The following is a 24,348-nucleotide window of genomic DNA, read 5'->3' on the forward strand; positions in this document are numbered from 1 at the left end:
GTGTCCTAAGATGAGAAGTCAACACTGCAGACTTATATTCTAGAGCCTTCGACACAGGGCCAGATGATGGAGCCATGAAGTGGATGAGGTCTCTAAGGAAGAATGAGCAGTGGAAAGCATAGAGGACCAAGGATGAACTTTAGGGTAAGTCCACAGGTTGGTAGGAGGAAAGAAATGCAGCAAAAGAGATGAGGGGGAATACATTTAAATCCCAAAAAGAAGTAAAGGGATCAGCATTTTAGAAGAAAAGAGGCCAACAGAGCTTTGCAGTAGGGGTTGGAGACACTGATAGCTGGAGCCAGACCTCAGGAATGATAACTTGACGTCTGAGATACAGTTCCACTAACGTGAACACAGAAGCTGGATATGATGAGTTAAGCAACTGACTGAAAAAGAAAAACGAGGGTTCAAATACCAAAGACTACAGCAAGCCTGGCACAGAAATAAGAGAGAGAACCCAGAAGCCGAAGGGAGCCCAAGCAGGGACAATCCTCTCAAACCAGAGGAGACTTCTGAATGACCTTTGAAATCAAGAGGGAAGGACCTGGTGGGGAAATGAGAGTCTGGAGATTCTAGGAAGAAAAGGAATAACTGAGGCAACTGCCAGGGGAAGTGAGAAGGGAGCGGATCTGGAATGAAGGTAGACAGGTACAGATGGAACGAAGGGAGTATGAGGATGACAGCGCCATGAAGAGATAGTTGGAGTGAACAAAGGAACTCCTCCTGCAGTTTTCTCAGCAAAACAAAAGGCGAATTCCTGTGGAAAGCTGGAGGCCGAGGTGGTCTAGAAAGCTGCGGAAGGCGGCAGGCATTGAGGCCAATGCACCTCAGGGAAGACACGTGGCTGAATGCCCGTGGGAGCCCTGTGGAGCCCTAGGCAGTTTTCGTATCTCAGGAGTGGGAGTAAAGGAAGCAGGTGATGGAGACAGATCTGGGACAGGGTCAAAGGGAGGAGGAACCTGAGATTCAGCAAGCTTTCTCCACTGTAGGTTCTCAGTAACCCCAAAATGAACGGGGCAAGGAGACCGTTTCAGTATGGAAGACGTTCCCAGCTGCTTCACATTATTAGAAGAAAACGTTTCGCGTGGTTGCCTCTGTCTATGCTCTTCCTTGCAGCTTAGAACGCTCCACCTTTGGAATGGTTCCCAATTTCCTTCCTACCTCCATAGTCATGCCTCCTCCTTACTCAGGTAACAACCCTCTTCCCAGTTCTCTTACAGGATTTCCCCCGGTTTCAGTCTTGGCGTTCATTCCATCTCCTGCTCTAAACACATGAACTTTGAATGTCTTCCTCTGAATCCCAGTTCGGGAACACTGACTGCATCTCGAAATAACTCGAGTCACTGAATGAATCCTTTTGCACTTGTTACTTGGAAGTTCAGGAACTATCTTCATCTGCAGGCAGAAGATAAAGATCACAGGATCTGAGAAGTTATCTCATCCAGTGCCTTTGTTTTAGAGATGAGGAAGCTTCAGCCCAGAGAGGTTGACTGTGTGCCCTTGAGATCAGGCATTTGCTTGCTTTTAACACAGCCTCCCGGTGACAGCTCACCATGCTTTGTGTCTGGCTTGATTCTAATCAGGTGTTGCTCCATTCAGAATCTGAGCAAGATCTGGTGGGGGTGGGAACACTAAGATCACAAGCTAAAGATGCCCCTCGAGGAGGAAAAGTGACCTTGTGCCAAACAGAAGTTCCAAGCAAGATGATGGCCAGTGAGTGCAAATGAGTGACCCAAAAAAAAAGGCAATCAAAACTTTGGGATGCCAGGGTCCCAGAAAATAAGGGACTGGGAGGTTTAAGACCTCTCATATTTGACAGTTTTATAAAAGGTCAGGAATGGCTGCTACATATTTGCTGTTCCATAGAATAATTTGTGTTGTTTTAACATTATTCTTCCAATGTCACTCACTACTCCATTTACATATATTTTTATGTAATTCAGGAATTCCTAAAAATAAGCAGTGCAATTAGAATCATCAAGTTTTATTCTCTGTAGCTTTAATTCCATGTTCCCTCAAAACATAAACATGCCAATATGTTGTTTTCTTTTAGACGTCACTCTACAAATTTTTGTTTAAGAAAAATGTCTCTTGAATGTGAACTATCTCGTACCCTACTTATGCTTTTAAACCGACTAAAATAAATATTTGAAGTTGCATTTCTAAGTATTTGCTTAGCCGTGTTATTTTATTTGCTATTTATTTTACCTGGGTCATGTTCTTCTGATTCCAAGAGTCCTCCATATTTAATAACAGCATTGTTTGTATACATTCTGTGTAGCTCAAAGGAATCCAAATAATTCATATTTTGATTCCATGTCTTAGTCATCTCAGGCTGCTATATCAAGAATGCCATAGACTGGGTGGCTTAACAACAAACATTCATATCTCACAGTTCTGAAAGTTGGAAGTCCAAGATCAAGGTACCAGCAGATTTGGTGCATAGTGAGGGCCCACTTCCTGGTTCCTAGATGGTGTCTTCTCTCTGTGACCTCACATAATGGAGCAGAGGGAGATCATTTCTCTTGTATCTCTTCTTATAAGGGCACTAATCCATCATGGGGGCTCCACCCTCATGACCTCATCCTCTCCCAAAGGCCCCACCTCTTAATGTCATCACACTGTGGATTTAGGCTTCAGCACATATATTTTTTTTGGGGGGGTGGAGAGACAAAAACATTTTGTCCATAGCATTCAGTTTAGCCAAGAGATAAATTTAAAGAAATAAATCTTGTCTCTGATCCACCTATGAAGATCTGTGATTCAATGAAAGTTTAATGCTACCCCTGACAGAAACAAAGGGGTGCTCTTCTCAGTTCCTGGTGCCTGCATCACAGCTGCTCAGCTGCAGTGGGGGTCAAGATGGTTTAATGGTTTATCCTCCCAAACACCCATTCCTTGGAGCCTGAAGCAGTAAATCATTGAAAAGTCGAATAGAAGAAGATAAAGTGTCTAGCATGGGCAGGTTGAGAACGTTCAGTCCATTTTATCTGGGGAACATGAAACTTTAAATTAGGAGACCCTTAAAGATGACCCATAGATGCCTTTCTTTTTTAGATGCCGGAGGGGACGGGAACAGAGATGGAGACTTTGACGATCCCAGCTGGTCAATTGTTATGACTCTATGACGATAACATAAAATTTATCTCCTCAATTGCAACGTATTTCTCATTCTCATTCAATTTTTTGTTTAATTACCTCCCCCCCAATTTATAAATTCTCAAGGAAAACAAAAGATTGCCCAAATGGTGAAATTGTGTCAAAGCTAACAAAAGAAGTTCTGGAGGTTCAGCCTGGCCCTGTTCTAAGTCTTCTATACAATGTGGGAAAAATCACTTGACTGCACTCTGCCTCAGTTTCCCCACCTGAGAATTCCTCCTTTCCCCTGCACTGACTTTAAAAGAGCTTGCTATTCACAACATACATTCCAACAGAAAATATTATATTTTTCAACCAAATTAAAAGGCCCTACGTGTAACACGGGTGTGGAGTTTTGGGCTCCCAGATATCACTCTCTGGCTAAAACAGAAAATTTAATGGTAGATACCTTTAGCGAGAAACATAGATGTATAACTGAAGAGAGGGAGAAAGAAAAGTGAGATTTGTCTACAATAAAAACTTTAAAATAAAAGCTCAACGTCAATACTTAACTTTTTTTTTTTTTTGATGGGTAGCTTTCTGGAATATTCTCCTGTGCTCATAGAAAAGCCGTAGTAACTGGAAAGGCCTGGAGGTAGCCTCCTCTCTGCAGCTAACTCCAAGTGCTAACACGGCGGGCTGGCCTCTGGGCTCAGGGACATCTACCCAGTTGGGACCAAGATTATATAACAGGGACATCCCCGTGGAGCCTGACCAGGCACTGGCTGGCTGGGACTCACGCTCCTCCTCTGAACTCTGAGCTCTGAAATATGGGAGCATCTGTCAGTCTGGGCAGGTGTCTTCACACCTCTGGCACGAAAACAAGCAGCTAGTTTGAAAGGATGGGAGTCAAAACTGACACAGCTGGAAGGCCATGGTCTGGTGGGCTCACAGTGGACAGAGACTGAGACACTGAGACAGGCCAGAAAATCCCGGTACTAACTTCATCTCTTGAAGCCGCCTGGTCCGACAGGAACACGTGGAGGTTGTCCGGCTGCTCAGATGGTTCCCACGGGAGGATAAGTAAAATAAACAATTGTTGTAACTCTGATTCCCCTCCAAGTGCTAAGTATGCTTCCATATTTCATGAAAGTCTGCTCTGGAGTCGCTCCCGACTGGGAAAAACCTCCAGTGCAACCAGCACAAAAGCCTTTATGTCACTCAGCCTCACATCAAAATACTCTATTTCTCTGACTCAAATCTTTCTTTCTTTGCCATTTGGCTCAGTGTCCCCTGCGTCCATCTGCATCCTGACTATGCCCCTTACTCGGTGAGCATTAGGCTTACTGAACCCCGGACGTCCTGAAAAGACCAAACAGAGCGAGAGCGGGAACTGGCGAAGAGGATGGCAAAGGAGGCTGCAATGCCATCAGCAGCCTCACGTCCCCCTGATAATAAGGACGGGCTGTCCAGAGGGGGTCCACAACGAGAACGGTGACAGTCACTGACTTTTGTCTTTTGAAGACCCCTGTCCATGATTTTAACTTTCTCTACTGGGACCAGATCTGTCCAACGTCTAGAACCAGAGCCCTTCAGTCATGCTGATTTCATGGCTTTGCCTATTTGAGGTATGGGAAGGCTTCTTAGACTCCGTGAGCATGTCCACACTTCCTGCCAAGAACGTGCAAACGGACTCCTATGGGAAGCTGACGGTCGCGCCCTGGGCTGTGTCTACCTCCCAAGTTTCCGGTACTGCAAGAACCCGGTTTATCACCTCCTGAAAGACTGTGAGCACGGAAGCCCACAATTATGATGAAGGCTGAACCTACTAAAAGCTTCGCCATTCAATGGGCCGACTCTCCAGCCACGACAGGCCAGTAAAAAACATCCACGTGGGGCGGTCCTGTTTATTAAAAGCACTTAGCTTACTGGAATAAATAAGAGACTCTCCATTGGCAAAGTCAAGTGGTTTACAAAGCCCACTGGAAAGACATGGGGAGCTAGGATATAGATTTTCTATTTTCAATCAATTTTTTTTTAATATAAAAACAGAAACTAATTTTCAAGGGCAAGCTATCACAGCAGAAGAAAGTCCTCTCCCAAGCAAAGACTAAATGGTTTACAGTGATCAAATCTACATGCTATTTGCCTGACCCGTGGTCTGGGCTCCATCAGAAGGTCGCCTCAAGCAGAGGCTGGCCACACTTCTAGAGGACACAGCAGTACTAGGAGGACAGATTCCTAAGCATGTACAAGGCGGAAAGCAGCGTGCCCAAACGTGGCCATTTTTGCAGAGGAAACAAACTTGGTGGCAACCATCCTTCATCAGAGTGACTTTATGGTAGGCTATGAGATGGACAAGCCAGTTGGTACAAGATACAGACTTCTTGCTTTCAACTATGACCTTCCCACCTTGGTGCTACCACCTTTCTCTATCGTACATAAGGAGGGGGACACAGGAGGAGGAAGCAGAGGAAATAACATCTCACTCCAGCTTCCTGACCCTACCCTTTGCTCAAGCAGACGTCAGGTCTACAGGCCACCAGGGGTAGGCTGCAGGCTGCAGCCAACTGCCAAGAGACGAGGCACGTGCCAGCGACAAGAACCACACCATGGTGTCCCCAAAGGCCATTTCCCTGTCATGCACTCTTACGTTAAGGCTGCTAGTGTCAGAGTCCCCTGGATGTTCCCAGGCTGAATGTAGTCTCTGAGTCAAAAGGATGGGCTGCCAGGTAATCCTTGTATTCGCCGTCGAGCAGCTGGGTGGCGTTCCGGGCAAACCAGCAATCTATCTGCTCCTCCCCATTGTAGATTTTCCTCTGTTTCCAGACCACCGGGACCTGATGCCCTTTCACCTTCAGGACAGTCTCAGAACCCCCACCTGCCTTGGGGAGTGGAGGACTAGTAGCGTTCTTGCTGGGCCTGGCAGGCTCCCCTGTGAGTCTGGCATCCTGGTTCAGGAACTGACCTGAGAGGACAAGAAAAGCAACAAGTCTAAGTCAAGTGCAAAGCCACACTGTGTTAAAAAAAAGAAATACCTTAGCAGCAAATGCACATGTGGCACCCAGAGAAGGGGGATTAATGATGTTAGTGGCAGGACGGTTTTTAATTGAAAGGCTTGGGTGCCTCCCAGAAGGCACCCGTGGCTTTCCCAGCATCAGCGACAGAATGCACTGTTCTGGCGGGTCTGGAGAGGAGAGACCCGAGACTTTATAGGTAGTGGCCCCCACAGCTGGAAGCTGTCCACTTGCTAACACTGGAAAGCTGCCTGCCCAGCAAATAAAGATAACCACAGCCTGCCACTGCGTTAGGAGGACAAGCAGGTGGGGATGATAAATAGGGAAGAAGGGCCAGCCTTCCTTTCTTTCCTCCCTCGTCAAAAGTCCGCTCCGTATTATACAGTTAGTGCGTTGTACTGGGCTGAGGGTACAGCAAGCACGGGGTTCAGTTTGTTCTTGAGACGCATAATTGCATTCTCCAGGTCAAGCGAGGGCACCGCGAAGGCCAAGGAATCCTGGTCTGTGGCTGTGAGAGGGAGCTGGCGCTTGGCAGGCAGGTGCTGCAGAAGCACGTCCATCTCCAGTGCCAGGAAATCCTGCTTTCTAAACTGAGCCCTGGCGGCGGCTGCTCTTAACTTGTGGGCAAGGGGCCCACACGAAACTTCACGTCAAACAGAGCCAGCCTGAGTGAATAGCCTGGTGTCACGGCAACAGGGGTGACCCCTGGAAGGGACACCGTCTCATGCCGCGTGCAGGGCTGTGGACTGCCCTTTCTTTGTATCTTCTTGCTGAGGGTAAGGAACCAGACCTTGAGAGGATTACTCCCCATTTCTTTGCTCGCTTTCCCAGAAGGCCGTGAGAATTCGCCTCTAAAGCCCATTCCTATTCTAGAAAGTCACCAGGAGGCAAGAAATACAATTTCCATGATATGTATAAAGACCACGCTGCCATGGCATTTCTCAGCCAAGCTGACGCTGTCGGCAACACCAGCCTTCCCCCGGGAGCCGACCCCTCCCCTCTGGCCCACGAAGGGCAGCTGCGTACCTAACAGTCCATGGCAGTTGCCGGAAAGGCCTTTGCTGCTGGAGATGTAGAAGCCCAGGTGGTCTCGCTGGTAGGGGGCTGGCTTCTTGTAGAGGTGAATGAGGATAACAAAGGCCACGGTGCCCTGGATGGTGACGGTGACGTTGGCATTGGCAGACACTGACACCTCCAGCCCCCGACACCCCACCACCACGCTCTGGTTGCAGGGGAGGACCAGCCTGTCCCCACCATCCAAGATGACTCTGCGCGGTGTGACCTCCAGGTACGACCTCTCCGGCTTGTTGACCAGGATGGTGATGGTGCGGAAGTAAGTACGCTGCTTCTTGTGGCCGTTGGGGGGAGCCGGGGCCCCGATTAACTCTCCGTTCACTGTCACACCTCAAAGGCGGAGGGGAAGAGAGCAGGCGTTAGAAAAACCATCCCCACTTTCATGCTAAGGGCGTCCCATCAGAATTCCCTTCCTTCTCTGGCCTTATCTTTGTATGTCTTGCACCGTGAACTTTGGCAAGTGGAGGCCACTCAGCGCCTATGAGTGAATTTCTTCCCCGTGTTTGACCAGCATCTCAGGATGGCGGAAGGACGATGCAGGATTGGGTCAATATGCCACCGAAAGGGTTCCCGTGTTTGTTGGCGTGCATTCTCGGATTTCTTTCATTCTGATTAGAGGGACCAAGACATATATTCCTTATCTACCAGTCACCACTGATCTGAGCGTGTGGTATAATGCAAAGGTTAGAATTATGTTGAGTCCAAAAACTCAAGTTCTTCCACCTTCTAAGTGTGCATCCCTGGGCACATCACTTTAAAACACTGAGCCTCAACGTCCTCATCTGTCAGATGGGGCTATGAAGCCTCACAGGATTGTCGTGAGGCTCTGAGAGGTGGCGTGTGTGTAAGCTTTCGATGGCCAGCAAACAGAACTTTCTTTTTTCCTTCACCGTCAGGAATACAATGACAGCTTTTCTAGACCTGAGTGTCGCCTGTGAGCCAGGCCCCTGGGGAACCATGCTGTCTGGACAGGTGGCCATCCCATGTGAGATGTTTGGGATTGAATTGGGTGATGCCCGTGAAGTGTATTTTGCTCTCAGAGGAATTTGCAGTAAAAAAAAAAAAGCCTGCTATATAATTAACTCTTGTTTTCTCTGCTTGGGGGATGCTCTTCCTCTATATCGTCACTCGCAACTTCTTGGACATTCCAGGGGAGAACTGCCTTCTCTGGGACAAGGGGTCAGGGAAAGGAGGAACCCCAGAATGAATGGAGGTCAGGTAGTCCCACCGCCAGGCTCCAAGCACCTTCCACCGAGCTTCCCGTTGCGGACGCCACACTGAACACAGAAATGATGGAACAGTGCCAACGGGGGTGGGAACCTGCAGGGTGGGGGATAGTTAGGCCCCTAGCTCACTCCTGGGCCCTTTGAGTCACACACAAGTTGAGATTTAGCTCTAAAAACTAGGAAGCCCCACAGGACAGCAAGGTGGGAAATCAGCCTGGGATCAAACATTACATAATGACATCATCCGTGTCACCCAGCCATGGGACCCTCTGTCACCTAGCCCTCCAAAAAACTCATTTCCTCAGAACTGAGAAATACCGGAACGTCCACTGCAAAGCTTGTCGTCATAAAGTCTGGCTGTGTGGCCATCCACATGGCCCTCCCCGAGGCACTGTTACCTGCGTGTAACTCGAGAAGCTTTCCATGTACCAATCCCTTTAACGCGGTCCCTCTACGGAACAAAGGGGATCGGAGCCCTTCCTACATCCGTGTTCTGTGCACACAGAGCTCCATAACTGACATCCGGCCTTAACATCTCAATCCTCAAGGAACCGAGAGAGATGAGTTGAGAACATCCCACCATCATCACAGTTGTTGAATGGAAATACATAATAAGAATAATTATTGTGAGTTTATACAGCACGTGTGCATTTACAAAACAGCGTCCTGTCCATTATTTAATGTGGTCTCTATAAGAGCCTGGTGCGGCCGGCAGAGTGGGGATCACCATCTCTGTTTTACAAGGGAGATAGCAGAAGTTCCCGCGTCAAGTCTCCAAGGCCACAGAATGAGTTACGTCAGAGAGCAGTGTTTCCTACGCATGTCTTCCTGCTTCCAGGCCCAGCACACAGTCTGCTTCCTTTAATTAACCATCGACGATCCTCGCTGAGCATCTATGACCTGCCCCCTTATATACCTGGATATGCAGCATAGGAAGCGAGGAAACAGAATACGCACCTCGCTCTTGCCCAGGGGCACCACGCAGGGCAGGACTTACCAGAGTCTAAGTGATCAGAGACCAGCCGTAGGATGTCCCCGGGCTGCCCGTCAATGTTGAAGCAGACAGTGAGCTTGTTCAAGGCGAAATCCACAACAAAATGGGGGTCTCCATCCGCTGGCAGGGCAGAAAAAGAACAGGAGAGAAAGAGAAAGAAAAGACATTTATTGGGTTCCGTACTCTTCTATTTTCTCACAAATTATTTATTTTATCCTGTCCGTGATCCTGAATGTCTAAATGACGAAGATGATTGGGAGGTGAAGTGACTCACCCAAGTGACACAGTTAGGACGTGGTAAAGTGAATATTTGAACTCGGGTCCCCTAAATTCAAATATAATGCTCCTTTTACCACACCTTGGCCAAACACAGACGACTAAGCTTTGAGAGGTAAGCCAGGCACAGAAAGGAATGAGGGACCACCACACACCCCACTATTACTGAGTCCACATGCTTCAATTCCCCACGGGGCCTCCCCCAATTCTTTCCTCTCTCCTTGACGGCCCAAGTGTAGAGGTATGGGTGAGAACCCTCCCTCTCCTGTGGCCACACTGCATGGCACTAAGGACATTCAAAGTGCCAGATGTCACAACCCTTACGTGGCAGGAGTAATGACCAAGCCCAGTGTCGGGCTGAGGACACGTGAAGGACACAGGAGCTTCGGCAGGACCGTCAGCGATGACGTTGCAGGTCCCTCCTCTGGGCCAGACTGACTTTCTTTCTCTCCAATTTTTGTCCACAGAGGAGACCACACGTTTAGCTGGCCTCGTTCCAGGCCATTTTCTTCCTTTGCACCTCGGGTAAGATGGACAGCCCTGTCTCTTATTGTGCAGACAAAATGTTTCCCGAGAGTCTACATCAATTCTCTTCTCTCACGAGACTGGGGAGTTAGTTTCTCTCAAACTTACGCACCAAACACAACGTTGTTCTGAATACCTCTGTACTCGATGTACATACGTGTATGTATATGCGTTATATATGGCGGGGGATGTGAGGCAGGAGGTCAAGACTGACCGCCAAGCAAATTAATGACCCTGGTGTCGTTGCCGAAAACCCTTTCTGCCTCACCACGACTCAGAAGGGCCCTTGAAAGAGCCTGGCTGATCTCGCTGTGAAGTGCCTCAAGCACCTTGTGAATGGCAACACAGAAAGAAATAGAAGTACTGGTCTTCTGTAAATGAAAGAAATGACACCGATGGGAGATAATACTCCTGGGCCATATTCTTGGCACGCTCTTGGTATGAATGTAGCTGGGGGACAGTTCTCTGAGAGTTTCCTGGGCTCACACCACATCGAATCTCCCAAATCCCTTCCCAAGGGGAGACACTGCTTGCTCCAAAAAAGAGAGGCGTGGTCTGAAAGTCCTCACGCGACGCAGTCCATGAGGAAGGTTCTCTTGCATTCCATAAGCATGTGTAGGTTCCCAGGAACCATGTTCTCTCCATTGGAGACTGTATGTTTCCTATTCCCACAGCCTATTTCCAGGATGTCCCCAGCTTTAGGAGCAGGCACGTCCAGCACACCAGCAGCAAGACTTACAAAGGACATACGTGCATTTGAAGACTTCAGCCTAGCCCTGGTGTTATTATTCATCCGCATTTGTATCATAATCCCAGGAAGCTGGCCAAAGGAAATTTTATGGTATTTTTTTCATCTGTTCTTTCCTCTAACGTCAAGGATTAAAAATTAGATATGATAATTTTTATAAAACCTGCATGTAACCCCAGGAGCTGGAAGCATGTATACTTCAGATCTCTAAAACAAATGTCTTTATGAGTCAGTAATTATGAGAACGTGCTTCTGCTGCCTGTTTTTCGGGGGCTGCTGCCAGGCTCCCAGGGATGGTGTTACCCACGGTGTTTATGTCATGGTTTAATGATGATCCAGGTTCTCAGAACTGCCCCACATTGCTGGCGTGCGCTCAGTAAATATGGGTCCCGGTGTCATGTTTCTGTGAGCTGGTATTTTAACTGGCTTCAGGGAATTCCTGATTGTCCACTTTCTAAACATCTAAACTCTCAAATCACACAAACCACTCTCTTTTCTTTACCTGATGTCTTGGAGACTTTAATTCTTGGGTTGTATGGTTTCTTGAGAGCTGGTCCTAGAAAGGAGAAGGATGAAGACAACCACTGTTATTCATGAAAGAGGGTGAAGAGAGGGGTACAGAGAGGAGAGGGTTGAGATCAGTAAAATGTAGCTTTCAGATATCTTGGGGGAAACTCGAAAACATCATCTTTTTTAAAGAAGGAGCTTGGCCTCACAACACACAATTGAAGGTGTAGCGTGCGTAGGCTTATACTTTTATAAATTAGACACTGTCCTTCTTCTCTGTGATTTCTGTGTATATAATAGGGGGAATATTCCCTCAGACATAAGGTATAGTTATGGGAGGAGGGGAAAAGTAGACTTGTTTATTGGGTCCAGAGTTTGAGATTTGCAAGATGAAAAAGTTCTGGAGATCCGTTTCACAGTACGAACATACTTAACAGTACTGAACCGTACTCTTAAAATGGTTATGATGGTGAATTGTATCTTATGAGGGATGTTTTTGTTTTTTGGGTTTTTTTTTATCATAATTAAAAAAAAAAACAGAAAACTGCAAAAATGTAAAACATATATTGTTATAGTCCCGTGTCTGTAGCTATGTGTGTGTGTGAGCCCAATTCCTAAAGCAGCAGGCAGAAATAATCAATTAAAGAATAACCTAAATGTAAATTAAGTTTTAAAAATAAATATCTTATTTCAAACTGTTGGTATTAACAAGATCACGCTCTTCTTCACTGATTTTTGCTCCTCAGAAATTAAAGATGAAAGTATCTGACTGTGTCTCAGAGCCTGTCTTCTTTACACGGGTCCCTGGCCAGCAGGACACGGGCAGAGTCAGGCAGGGAGAAGCAACTTCGCAGTTTGGATGGTTACTCTGATGAGCCTTGGGGAGTGGCAGCTGCCACAGACACTAACATTTAAATTTTCTCCGCCCTTCTTGCGCCTCCCCCCCTACTCTGGTTCAAGCCGTTGTTTTCCAGTCTAGTTGTGTAGGACACAGGCCCCTGGCCCATGCTGGCAGTCGGTTGCCAGGGGGATTGCCAGTTGTCGGTCGGTTGGCAGCTCTCGCCAGTTGCCAGCCACTCATGCTGGCTACCAGCAGCCCACGGCAGCCCTTGCTCACCTCCTTGCTCACCTCCGGCTGCTCAGGGCAGCCCAGCTCCAGGAAGAGCCGTTGTTCATAATCTTAGCTGTAGAGGGCGCAGCTCACTGGCCCATGTGGGAATCAAACCGGCGACCTCATCGTTAGGCGCACAGTGCTCCAACCACCTGAGCCACCGAGCTGGCCCTAAAATTTAGATTTAAAATCCATCCAAGCTTCAGAACAAGAAAGACTGTCCTGAGTATTAACTGATGCTTCTGGAAAATTCTATCCCAAACAACTCTTTTGAGCAATCATTTGGGTTCCTCATATGGCTTTTTCATAGCATCACGTGACCTGCTTTTCATCAGAACTAAAATTGTACTGGTTTTGCCAAGACAAGCTCCACTCTTTCTAAAAAGAAAACAAAAACAAAACAAAATAACAACAAAAAAACCCCTAACATATCATTTTTAACCTCCACATCAAGGTCTGAACTTTTCAATCAATTTCTAGTTCTGCACTCCTCAGGGGAGAGGGTACCTAACATTTGTAGAACATTCATATGTGCCAAAGACTTAACACATTTACTCCTTGCAACAGTTCTTCTCAGAAGTTACTATTATGGACATTTTACAGATAAGGGAATAGAGGCTCAGAGAGGTTCAGAAATCTGCCCCGAGCCACACAGCTGGTCAGGAGGTTCGGTGAGCTGAAGCTCAGCTCTGTCCTGATCCTAACGTGTGCTTTCTCCACCATGCCCAGGTGCTTCTCAGAGTTTAGAGTGTGAGGAATAAATAAGACAGCATTTGTAGGCCCAGGGTTAACATCAATTCCCTCTCCTTAGGAGACGTGAACTTGACAGGAATTTAATAAAAATGTTATACATAAAAAACATGCTGTTTTCCACAAACATATATTACTGAGAATAAAATCCTCTGCTTTGGTTGACCTACTTTTCCTTTCCTTTTCCTGTTCTTGTTGCTACGAATTCCACCGTCAAAATGGCGCTGAGACAGATAATGACAGTTTCTGTTTAGATGCTGAATGCTAAGTATGTAACAGGTGAATTCTCTCAACAATCGAACTTGGTCCTCACCTATGTTCTCAGGAAAATAAAATCTAGCGTGCACATCAAATGACGTGACTCCAAAGTACTTAAAAATATGGAAAGGCAGTTAAAAAAATGAATCTATGTTTAATCATTTGTTTATGTCCAGTCATGCCTGGCGCCTGTTGCACAGTCAGTACTGATGACTCATGAATAGACTGACTTCACTGGGCAGTTTCTGAGACAACTGCCACCTCTTCTAATTTCTCCGCAGAGATCCCAGTGTTAATAAAATAAACCCAATAACTGAATGCACTCTGTGAAAACTAGGAGCTGTGTGTAGAGTTGTTGTTTATAAACATTACAGCACAGCAAACTAAAACGGGCTACTGCTGAGATGACCTTGGCCTGAAAAGGAGGTAGACAGGACATGTTAGGCCCCTCACACTTGGCCGTCACCGGAGTTTCATTACCTGGCTGCAGATTGGAGCCTTGCAGGCTCTGCATCACTGTTTCAGGCCCGGTGGCAGCAGACATGCCATAGGGGTCCTCCAGCTTCTTCAGCTGCAGTGGTTTCTTCAGCTTTATGGAGGTGAATGGGGTGAGGAAGTGAGAGTTCACGGCCAGAGCCTGGGCCTTCTGCCTCAATTGCTCCTTCTCCTGCTCATTGCCACTCTGCAGCCAGGAACTCAACAGCTCCTTCACGGTCAGGTAGCTCCAGAGACGCCTAAGGGGGTTGGAGTCCTCCTCTCCTTCACCCTTGGGCCTGGCATTTCCTGTGACGTCATTCCCCGCCTTCTGGGGCTCCACGGGCACGTCCGTCTTCAGTACGACAAATTTCTTACTATTGCTGGCCGTGACTTCCACATGCAATCGATCCATCTTCCTGTCCACCAGCTTCCCAGCAATGACGATCTCTGAGCCGTTGAAGTAGTTAGGGAAGAGGGTCCTGGTGGCCTGCTCCACCAGGCTGGGTGGGTAATCGATGCGGATATCCGAGAGCAGAGGGGTCCTGATCTCATCGTAGAACCTGGAGCAGAAGAACAGAGAGAGAGAGGGAGAGAGAGAGAGAGAGAGAGTCAGGACCTTTCCCTGACTGCAGGCAGGACAGGTCCTCAATGAAACTGTGGGCTGTTGGAAGGGTGGATCTGACCTCAGAAGCCATCAAATCCAACATTCTACCCAGCAGAACATTTCTGAGAGGAGACCATGCAGCTGCAGCTTCAACACCACTGGCGACAGAGAACTCACTGTCTCACAAGGCTTCCTTGTCTCTTTTCAACAGCTCTGATGAGGAAGGAGGAGGCATCCCCTTTTTCTCCCTGCAGTTTCCACCCACTGGATTCAGTGTTGCTTCTGGAGCAGCACAGCATGGATTAAACTAACCCATCTTCAACACTTAGATACTTGACAAACACTGCTAAACTCATCTTTTCACGCAGCCTAATGGATCCCTCATTTCATTAAATATTCTTCAGGTGATAGAAGTTAAAGATTTCTTAACCACTCTTGGTAACGTTGCTTTGTACACACCTGTTTCTTGAAGGGCCTCTTAAAACATTTTTCTTAGAAGCAAGCACGTATTACAGATGTGTTTTAACTAGCATGTTATACTTGAGAAATCTGACCCTCACTTTGACACTACGCTTTTGTGTAATGCAGCATTTGCTTGCATTAGCTTTTTTCCCAGTTATGTTACACGGTTGCTACATTTTGAGTAAAGAGACAATTAAAATCCCTTTTCCAAAGAACTAGAGACCACGGGGTGTAGAGTTAGAACTCCATCTCAGCTACTTCCTTGCTGTGTGTCTTGAGACACACGACTTAACCTCTTTGAACTTCAATTTCTTCCTCTGTAAAATTGGAACGTTAACAGTAACTATTTTGGTAGACTATGAGCTGTCTTCTCAGACCCACTCTCCTCTTCTTTCATAACAATTGAGTTTTAACTGGCGCATGTCCATCCAGCTACAAACTACATTTCTTAGGCCATGTTCTCCCCAATGGAATATGAGCAGAAGTGACATGTGCACCTTCTGTAATGCTTACTCGAAAGAAAATGGCTTGCCCTGGCTTTCTTTTCCTTCCCTCCTTTTAGTGCTGGAATACAGAAGTGACAGTGACCTCATTTCAACCTTGCAGTTAAGAACAACACCTAAGGGGTACAGAGCAGTAAAGTGGAAGGAACCTGACTGTCATGGAGCAGAACAAATCCTGTCCAACGATTACAGGAGAAAGTCATCTGCACGGCCACTTAGCCTTTACCCTAATATACCCACTCGTAGGGTTTCTGTGAGGATCACGTGAAACAATGTGTGTAGAAATGCCCGTCACATTGTAAGTTCTCCATAAATGTTGGGAACTGGCGGTATTTCTAGTAGTACGACAGCGCTGTTTTATTTGTTTCAACGTAGTGGCTTTTGCTTATGAACACATTATGCAATCTCAATTCTGTTAGACAATGCATTAGAGTCTCCCTCTTTGCATGTAGTTTTGAATGATTTTGAAAATGTGGGAAGCTAATCTGTGATTTGATTTAAATCTTTGACAAAATGCTGAGGGAAAGTGGTGGATAGCTCCATCCCAAGGACCTATCTTATTGCCCACCTCAGTGACCTCCGGTTAGATTTATCATTTATCATAGATTTATCAATGAATATTCTTTGATTATGGCTATTAAACACCTAAATCTACCTAAAGCTCACTTTCCTTGTAAGTATTTACTATATGAGGTGTGATAAAAAAAATATGGTGAATGTTTAAATAAAAATATTTATTACAGTGCAAGACACATTGCCATTAATCCCCCTCAAAACACTCCCCCTTGCTTCAAACACACTTACCCCATCGTTCTCGCCGCTTTCTGAAGCAGTTCTGGAAGTCCTCTTTTGTGAGTGTGTTTAGTTGCACTGTTGTGGCTGCCTCGATGTCCTGAATCATTTTGACTTTCGGGAAGAGCCAAAAGTTGCACGTGCCAGATCCAGTGAATAAGGTGGATGAGGACACACTTTAATGTTTTTTATTGGATAGAAATTGCCATACTAGAAGTGATGTGTGTCATGACAGAGAACGATTTATGGCACACTTTAAAACACACCTTCTCAACCATAGCTCACACCCGTCTGACTGCCCCGAACAAATTGAAACTTGTCACACACTGTTACTAAAGTGCGACACGCCGCTTCCCATATTTTAGTATATGTGCTGCCGAAGCGAGCACCTGCTTCCCATATTGAAGATCCCTGCCTTTCCACTGGATGGCACCCGGCAGCAGCATCCACCGTATTTTGTGATCACAATGAAAAGGCTCCATGTCACACATCACTTCTGGTATACGGCAATTCCTGTCCAATAAAAACATTACGGTGTGTCCTCATCCGTCTTATTCACTGGATCTGGCATCGTGCGACTTCTGGCTCCTCCCCAAAGTCAAAATGATCATGAAGGATAAACGTTTTGAATTGATTCAGGACCTTGAGGCAGCCACGGCAGCTCAACTTAAAGACACTCACGAAAGAGGACTTCCAGAACTGCTTCAGAAAGTGGCAAGAACGATGGAATAAGTGTGTTTCAAGCAGGGGGGAGTATTTTGAGGGGGATTAATGGCAATGTGTTTTTTAGTGTAATAATCTTTTTTTTATTTAAACATTCTCCATATTGTTTGGTCATACCTCGTATATGCCACAAGGTGGGTTAAAGCAATAATGCTGACCTGGGAGTTAGCATGTCATTGAATCAACAACAAAGTCATACCTGATGTTTGGCAACATGATATCTGAGGTAAGGCACTAAACTGAGTTAGAAGACCTGAGTTCTAGTTTCTTCTCTGCCCCCCAATATATATATCTATAATCAGTGACCAGTGTCAACTGGTCATTTTGCTTCCAAATAAAGATAAGATCATTTTAACTAGTATTCAGCATGGAGATAACACTGCTTCTCCTAGCTAACTCACAGGGTGGAATTAGAGTAAATATACCAGCAAGTGCTTTGAAATGTCAAGAAGACAATTATAACCAGAAGAGCTAACTGAACACCTAACGCCTGATAGCCACTCTGCCAATACTGCACACAGGTTTTCTCATCAAATTCTGTCGACTGGCCATAATCCTCACTTTATAGATGAGGAAACGTAAAATCTTGCCTAAAGTCACAAAGCAGGGCCAGAACTTGCAGCCAGACTTGCCTGGTTTCAAAACCCATTCTGACGTCACCCCCTGTCATGAGTTATCGGTCAGATGCACGCTGGTGTCTGAGTCTCGCGTGAAACCCAACCCTCAACCCCCTCCTGACATCCTCTCCTTGTCCCGAGAAGACACACAACGGACCCGATGAGCTGTGAGCCCGCGTCGTCCTCCTCGTGAACACGCCGGGTGAGGCCACAGTTCTCCAGCGACAGTTTCTCCAGCAGCTTGAAGTCCACGTCATTCCCGATGCCGATGGTGAAGATGCAGATTTGGCCTCGGGCGGCCTCCTTGGTGTTGTTGAGAATCTTGACGGTGTGGGTCTCCCCGACGGTGGGTTTCCCATCCGTCAGGAAGATGATGAGGGACACGCTCCGGTCCTCAATGTCGTTGTGGGCCACGTAGTTGTTGAGTAGCCTGATGGCCCTCTGCAGGGCCCCGTTGATGTCTGTGCCTGTGGGACACCAAAACAGGACCGCTCAAGCCTCTGCACATGCCTCCTTAACCTGGAAGCACATTCATGGCTACAGATCACGCAGAACCATTCAAGCATGAGCAGGAGAGACATGTGGCAGTGTCGGGGTGCAGAGAGGTCACCTACATATACAGGGTGATTCCAGGTCACACAGCCTGTCTAGAAATTTGGCAAGTGTTTGCTAAGTACTTTAAATATTTTAACTCATTTGATACTAAGATCAACTCTGTTATTTCCCCATTTTACAGGTGAGGAAACTGAGACCTAGTGAGATTAAATGACTCATGGATAGGGGAGCTGGATTGAAATCCAGGCCATCTGGCTTCAGAATCTATGCTCCCAATCCTGACGTGACACTTCTGTGAGAGCAGTGGATTAATTTTCTGTTCACCTGCAGAGCTTGGGACAATGAAGTGCTGAGAAAAAAATAAAACCAGGAAGGTTTCTAAGGTTTAGATTCTAAAAGAACATACGTAATGCACGTCAACTGTTTTCTACAGCTTTATCACCCCCCTCACCACCACCACCACATAACTTTCTAATTGTATGAAGTACCATTAAATTCAAGTTAATAAGTATCAGTTGAGCATACGCTACAAGTCAAGGACTGTGCTAGGAACTAGGGGACACAACGAGTTTCTTCCCTCGGGGACGTGACAGCCCTGTCGATTCCCTGCTGTAGATCATCGCTATAATATTAAATCGAATCTTTTATTTCTCCCATCAACCAGTAAAGCAGTTCCCAGACCACACTGCTGTGGAGACTGGTAGGAAATCCCATTGCCAATCACAGTTTGGTCCAAGCAAGATCAAGTTCCAAACGAAATTCATTTGGGAAATCAGAGCTTTGCCTTGGATAAGAAATAACGAATATGTGAAAGATGAAAAATCTCCGAGGGAGGACGACTGAACTGGGCGTTTTATGTTTCCAGAGGACGAAAGCAGAATTAACCAAGACAGCAACTCTGAGAGATGGCGTCTCTGTAAAGGGCCTTTAAGAACGGGAGGAGGGGTCAGGTTCAGGTCCACTGAGCACCTATCATGTGTCCACTACACTAGTGACCGAGAGAAGAGCAAGAGTAAGACACAGGTCCTGAGCTGGTGGACCTTACATCTGACACAGTCGGGTAACATTAGCACACTGTTCTGATACTCTAGTTTTCCTAGAGTTCTTTATGACTTTTTTCTCCTGTGCACACTCACCTGGACACCATACCCAAGCCAAGTGTGCAAAGACTCAGAGCTCATCACACTTTCCATCTACGGCATCTCCCAGACCTCCTGGGATTCCTGCTCTGCTCCCGGTGACCACCCTGCAAGGGGACTAAGGGTTCAGCTGTGCAGTTCCACTTGCTGCTTTCTAAGGTGCTAAGACTCAAGCACACAAAACACTGACTCATCTATTTGGCTTTAATTCCCCACCCAAAACATTTTACAAAAACAGCTTCATTGTTCCGGACCTGGGAGATAAACCAGGAAAGGCTCCAAACGCTATCAGGTATTTCCCTTCATAACTTACCTGACCATCTTCATTCGGGGCCTGGAAGAGGAGAACTTACAGATTTGGTGTTCAGAGAAACATAAGCTTCTGGGAAAGTTCTCAGCTGTTATCGCCTTTCCTGTGATAGCTTCAGCATTCAAATCCTCGCCTCTTGGGGGAAATTAGCTACTTGTGTATAATCACGTCAAAGCTAACGTGAAAAGGAGGACTCATATTTACCTCCGGTGGGTGACATATGGTGAATATAGATTTTGGCGTCTCTGATATTGTCTGGCGTAACTGACACCAAATGGTCCTTCCACACTTTGATCCGGTTGGAAAATCCAATGATACTGAAATGATCCTGGGATCGGAGGTCGTGGAGAATTGTGAAGAGGGCATCCTTGGTCTAGGCAAACACAAAACCAAAACAGTCACATCTGCTCACATTAGTCCACATGTCCCCTGGCTGGGAACCTGCACACCAGGAAGGAGCTCAGGGTTCACATGAACAGCCTGCTATGTAAAGGGCACGTGGCTAAACGTCAAGGAACTTTGTCAGCTCACTGAAAAAACTGACATAGCTATGTGACAATTTTATACAAGACACAAGTGGGTGTTTAATACATGAAACATCGCATGCTTTTGTAAGACGTGGTGTATCAGGCCCCCCATGTTCTCACAATTGCTGTTCTCTTGACGTGAAGTGTTTTTCCCCACTGCCTGTGCCCCACTGTTTTCACCCAATAAGCCCCCAGTCATTCTTCAAAACCCAGCTGATGTACTACTATATTCTCTATTTGAAACTTTTTCTAAGCCTCCAAAGACAGCTGATCCCTCCCTCCTTTAGACTAGGACAGGCCTCAATACGCTTGTGTTATAAAGTGCAGACTACTCAGTAATAATTATTTGCTTTAGGTCTCTTTCTCTTGGTGTACTGTGACTCTTTGCAGGAGAACTTCCGACGCACAGGAGGGGCTGGAGAGAAGCTTCGTGAATGGATGAATGAATGAATAAATGGACATTTCACGAATTAGAAGATTACAAGTACAAATAGTGAATACCACAGGCATTAAAAAAGACGGAGAAAACTGTGGGCTGGAGCGCAAGAGAAGGCTTCACAGAGGAGGAGTTTGAGAATGAGGCTTAAAAGAACTTGGAAGACTAGGGAGGACATTCTGAAAAGAAGCAAAGAAGGTGTGATGGTTCGAAGTGACCCGGGTGAGTGTGGAGATGCTGAGGGGACAAGAGGTGAGGACAAAAGACATGACTTGAGGAAAGAAGAAAAAGACCGTATGAAACCACAAACAGGAAGGCTCTAGGAACCTGGACAAGAGTTGCTAAAATAATCGACCATGTATTGTTGTCTCTAAACAGCATTGTTGTTAGACATTTAAAGAGATTCAGCATATGAAGTACGGGACATTTATTACATAATTGCCACAAGAACGACATCTGGTGGCTTTTACAGTGATTAAGAGCACAGACTTGAGAGCTGGCGGTCTCGGTATGAGCCTCGAGCCGTCCCTTACTCTCTGTGTGCCCCTGGGGCCCTGGGTAGTCAGTCCCATCACCGACTACCTTTCCCCTGTCCCTGTGCCTAAGTTACTACACCTGCAAAAGTAGGACAATAATAGTGCTACCGCATCAGGTTGTCACAAGGATGAAATCGGTGAAAGCACTCATAGAAAGCACTCAGCACAGGGCCAGCCACACAGTGTGTCATATAAGTGTTCACTCTGCCTTGCCAGTGCGGGGAGGAAGCAGAGTTAAGGAGAATCAGTAAAGTCTGGAGTAGTGACTGCAGAGTGACGTGTGGTAAGGAACTGTATGGTTACCCTGAACATATTCTGTAGGTCTTCTCCCAGATTCCATGACTCTCTGCCTTTGCTTTATAACCAGCTGCAGATGGGATTGCCCCCTCCCACTGCACCTTCTGCCTCCATCTATGCGAATTTGCCCCAGTTTCTTTATCTTTTCCCTGCAGAATGGTCCCTCTTCCTCGCTTTAGTCTTACTCTTCAACCTTGCATTCAGCTGTATTCACTCTAACATCTCAGCATCCAACCCTTGAATTCCATAGGAACTTTAGAAAATGAATCTGGACATATCTACTTTTGAATCTGTACATGACATTCTTTTAGTAAGCTAAGAGTTTCTCTCCTGAGCAGACAGATGTTCGCCCAGCGTTCTCCTGGTGGCTCCTTACTGAATGAATGACAGTTGTACCTCATTTTCTCCCATCTCTTCATCCCCAGGTTGAGCAAGCAGTAGACTTTAATGATGATGATGGCATGGGCAGCTAGCATTCCCTGGGAGCCCTCTGCTCCCCAGCTCTTATGCCAAGTGCCAGTGTTTTTACACGCTCAGGCCATGGACCCATTTAATCCTCACAACCCACAGGACGTAAAGTGATTATTAAAATTCCCATTTTACAGGCAAGGTGACTGAGGTGTGAAGGGCTTACGCCTCACACCCCATGGAAGTCTGGATGAAAACCCAGCAAGTCGGGCTCCGGGGCCCACATGTATACGAGCAGCAGTGGAATCTCAGCGCCAAGATTGTTGGCACTGGGCCTACTCTGAGTTATAACCCTTACAATGTGCAGCTGATTTTGGGACCCCTTCCAGCTCCGTGCATGTTGACGGGCTCTGTCTATTTCTTTGTTTCTTTCACTTCGTTTCTGGCAGCAATTAATGGATTCATTTCCTATAACATGCTTGCAGAAAGCATCCACACAAGGACGAGAACAATGAACGTAGTTCATTAAATCCATCCTCTCATCCTACAGAGGCTGGTCCCATCCCCCCACCCTTCACCCTCATCCCCAGGTCTTCCATGAGAAAAGAATGGCAACGAGAGGCTTATTTTCATTCAGGGTCTAAGAGTCCCCCTCTAGTCTCTGCCCTCTCCTTCTGGTGCTGGGCATTTCCTCCTTCCGTCCCATTACTCCTGGTTTTTCAGAGGACAGGCACTCTAGCAGCCGAATTTCCTGTCCTCTCCCATCCCTGACTTTCACCCCCAGGAAATGTGTCTAAGAATCTTGTGATAATAAGCAGAATCCATACCCCAAACCTGTCAGCACCACCTGGAAGCCATTTTTCAGTATCTGGAGGTTTTCTACCAAGATGACGGTTCCTTCCTTCTTGACGCTCTGCTCGCCTCTGGTTTTCCTGGCACCAGCCTGGATGCCCTCCTCTCTGACCTGTCCTCCCTCGCGATTGCTGGTGCCTCCTTCTCAGCCCACCCTGGGATGCCTACTCAGGCCCCCTCACATGACACACGTCGCCTCCGTGAGTTCATCCGGTCCCGATTACTGGATAGATGACTTCCACACCTGCTCCTGAGCTCACCACTCTCCTGAGATCCAGGCCAGTTCTCCCTGCACGTCCACAGGCATTTCAGATTCATCGTGTGGAAGATTTGAAGCTTTGCCTTTCTACCCAAACCTTTTCTCCTCTGCTGCTCTCTGTCCTAGAGAATGGCACCTCCAGCCACCCGGTGGTCCAGGCCAGAAACCGGACATCGTGTTGCACCTTCTTCCTGCCCGTCTCCCTAAGCCTCGTGCCCTTCAGCCACCCAGTCCTGGCCATTCCACCTCTTTTTGCAAACCCTCGTCTTCCTAAACATCCTCGTGATTGTAATCTGCGCGCGACCACCTCTGCCCTGGATTAGCAATAGACATTGTTTTTACTTTGATATTTTTTCTTAATATAAAAACATATATATTCCTTAAAAAAAAAAAGATCAGAATAAAAACATACAAAACTCACAAAAGCTCCCCCACCCCCATCTAGAGACAGCCACTTTAGTTCTGGGCTTAGACATCATTTTCCAAGACTGTGCTTCTTGCCTCCCCTCCCTGCACTGTTCTCTCTTTTCCTCCACAACATGTACGGAAAGCATGTAATTACATATCTGTGCATTTACTTGTCTGTCCAACTCAATTCTACACTTCTGAGTGCAGGAGCTTTTTCCATTTGCTAACTCTCTCTTTCATCCCCAGCAGTGTCTGGCTGCAGAATAGACGCCTGGTGCATGTTTCCTGAGTAAGTGAACGGTGAATAAGTTATCTATCTGTCACACTAGCTAGGGCTCCTCAAGGCAGCTGGGCCCTGGCCCTTCCCACCCTCCTAACTTGGTACTTTACACATTGTAGGCTTTCAGTAAATACCTGTTGAATGAGCAAATGAGAGAGAGGTGGGATTCCACTGAGTGAACATACAGGGAGTAAGAGAGACACAGCCCCTGTTCTTGAGAACGCACAGCAGACAAGACTAAGAACAGCGATATGGAGGAATCATTGAGCTGACTGATGGAGAGTGTTCAAGTAAAAATAAACAAATCTGATATTACAATAAACAGACATGGGCGGAGTGCCCTAAGTGTTGACACTGATGGCATTAGCCAGCATGCCGGCAATACCGTGTCTCCTCACCCTTCTGTCCATTTAGAGTCAACACAACCCCAGGGCGAGCATCAGACGGCTCGATGTCATTCGCTGCCCAAGGGTCTAGACCTCTGGAAAGTTGGGAAGTCCACAGCTGTGAGGCGACAGGAGAACAGCAAGCAGTGGCTGTCCCTGAGACGCCACTGAGAGCCCAGCTCTAAGGCAGACACTTGGAAATAGCCGCAGTGC

General features: G+C 46.8%; 1 protein-coding gene across 1 annotated transcript in view; it reads right to left on the reverse strand.

Annotated features, from left to right (window-relative positions):
* Nucleotides 1-887: 887 nt before the first annotated feature.
* The window catches only part of ITIH5 (inter-alpha-trypsin inhibitor heavy chain 5), a 78,200-nt gene continuing 54,739 nt past the window's right edge, over nt 888-24,348 (reverse strand). Inside the window, exons 8-14 of the mRNA XM_033100724.1 lie at nt 19,951-20,119; nt 17,900-18,209; nt 14,045-14,601; nt 11,441-11,494; nt 9,393-9,509; nt 7,122-7,499; nt 888-6,046 (exon numbers count right to left, since the gene is read on the reverse strand). Coding sequence (XP_032956615.1) covers nt 5,748-6,046; nt 7,122-7,499; nt 9,393-9,509; nt 11,441-11,494; nt 14,045-14,601; nt 17,900-18,209; nt 19,951-20,119 — 1,884 coding nt within the window. The 3' untranslated portion in view covers nt 888-5,747. The remainder of the gene's footprint in view (nt 6,047-7,121; nt 7,500-9,392; nt 9,510-11,440; nt 11,495-14,044; nt 14,602-17,899; nt 18,210-19,950; nt 20,120-24,348) is intronic.

This window comes from Rhinolophus ferrumequinum (assembly GCF_004115265.2).
Source record: "Rhinolophus ferrumequinum isolate MPI-CBG mRhiFer1 chromosome 5 unlocalized genomic scaffold, mRhiFer1_v1.p scaffold_110_arrow_ctg1, whole genome shotgun sequence".
NCBI classification, from domain to species: Eukaryota; Metazoa; Chordata; class Mammalia; order Chiroptera; family Rhinolophidae; genus Rhinolophus; species Rhinolophus ferrumequinum.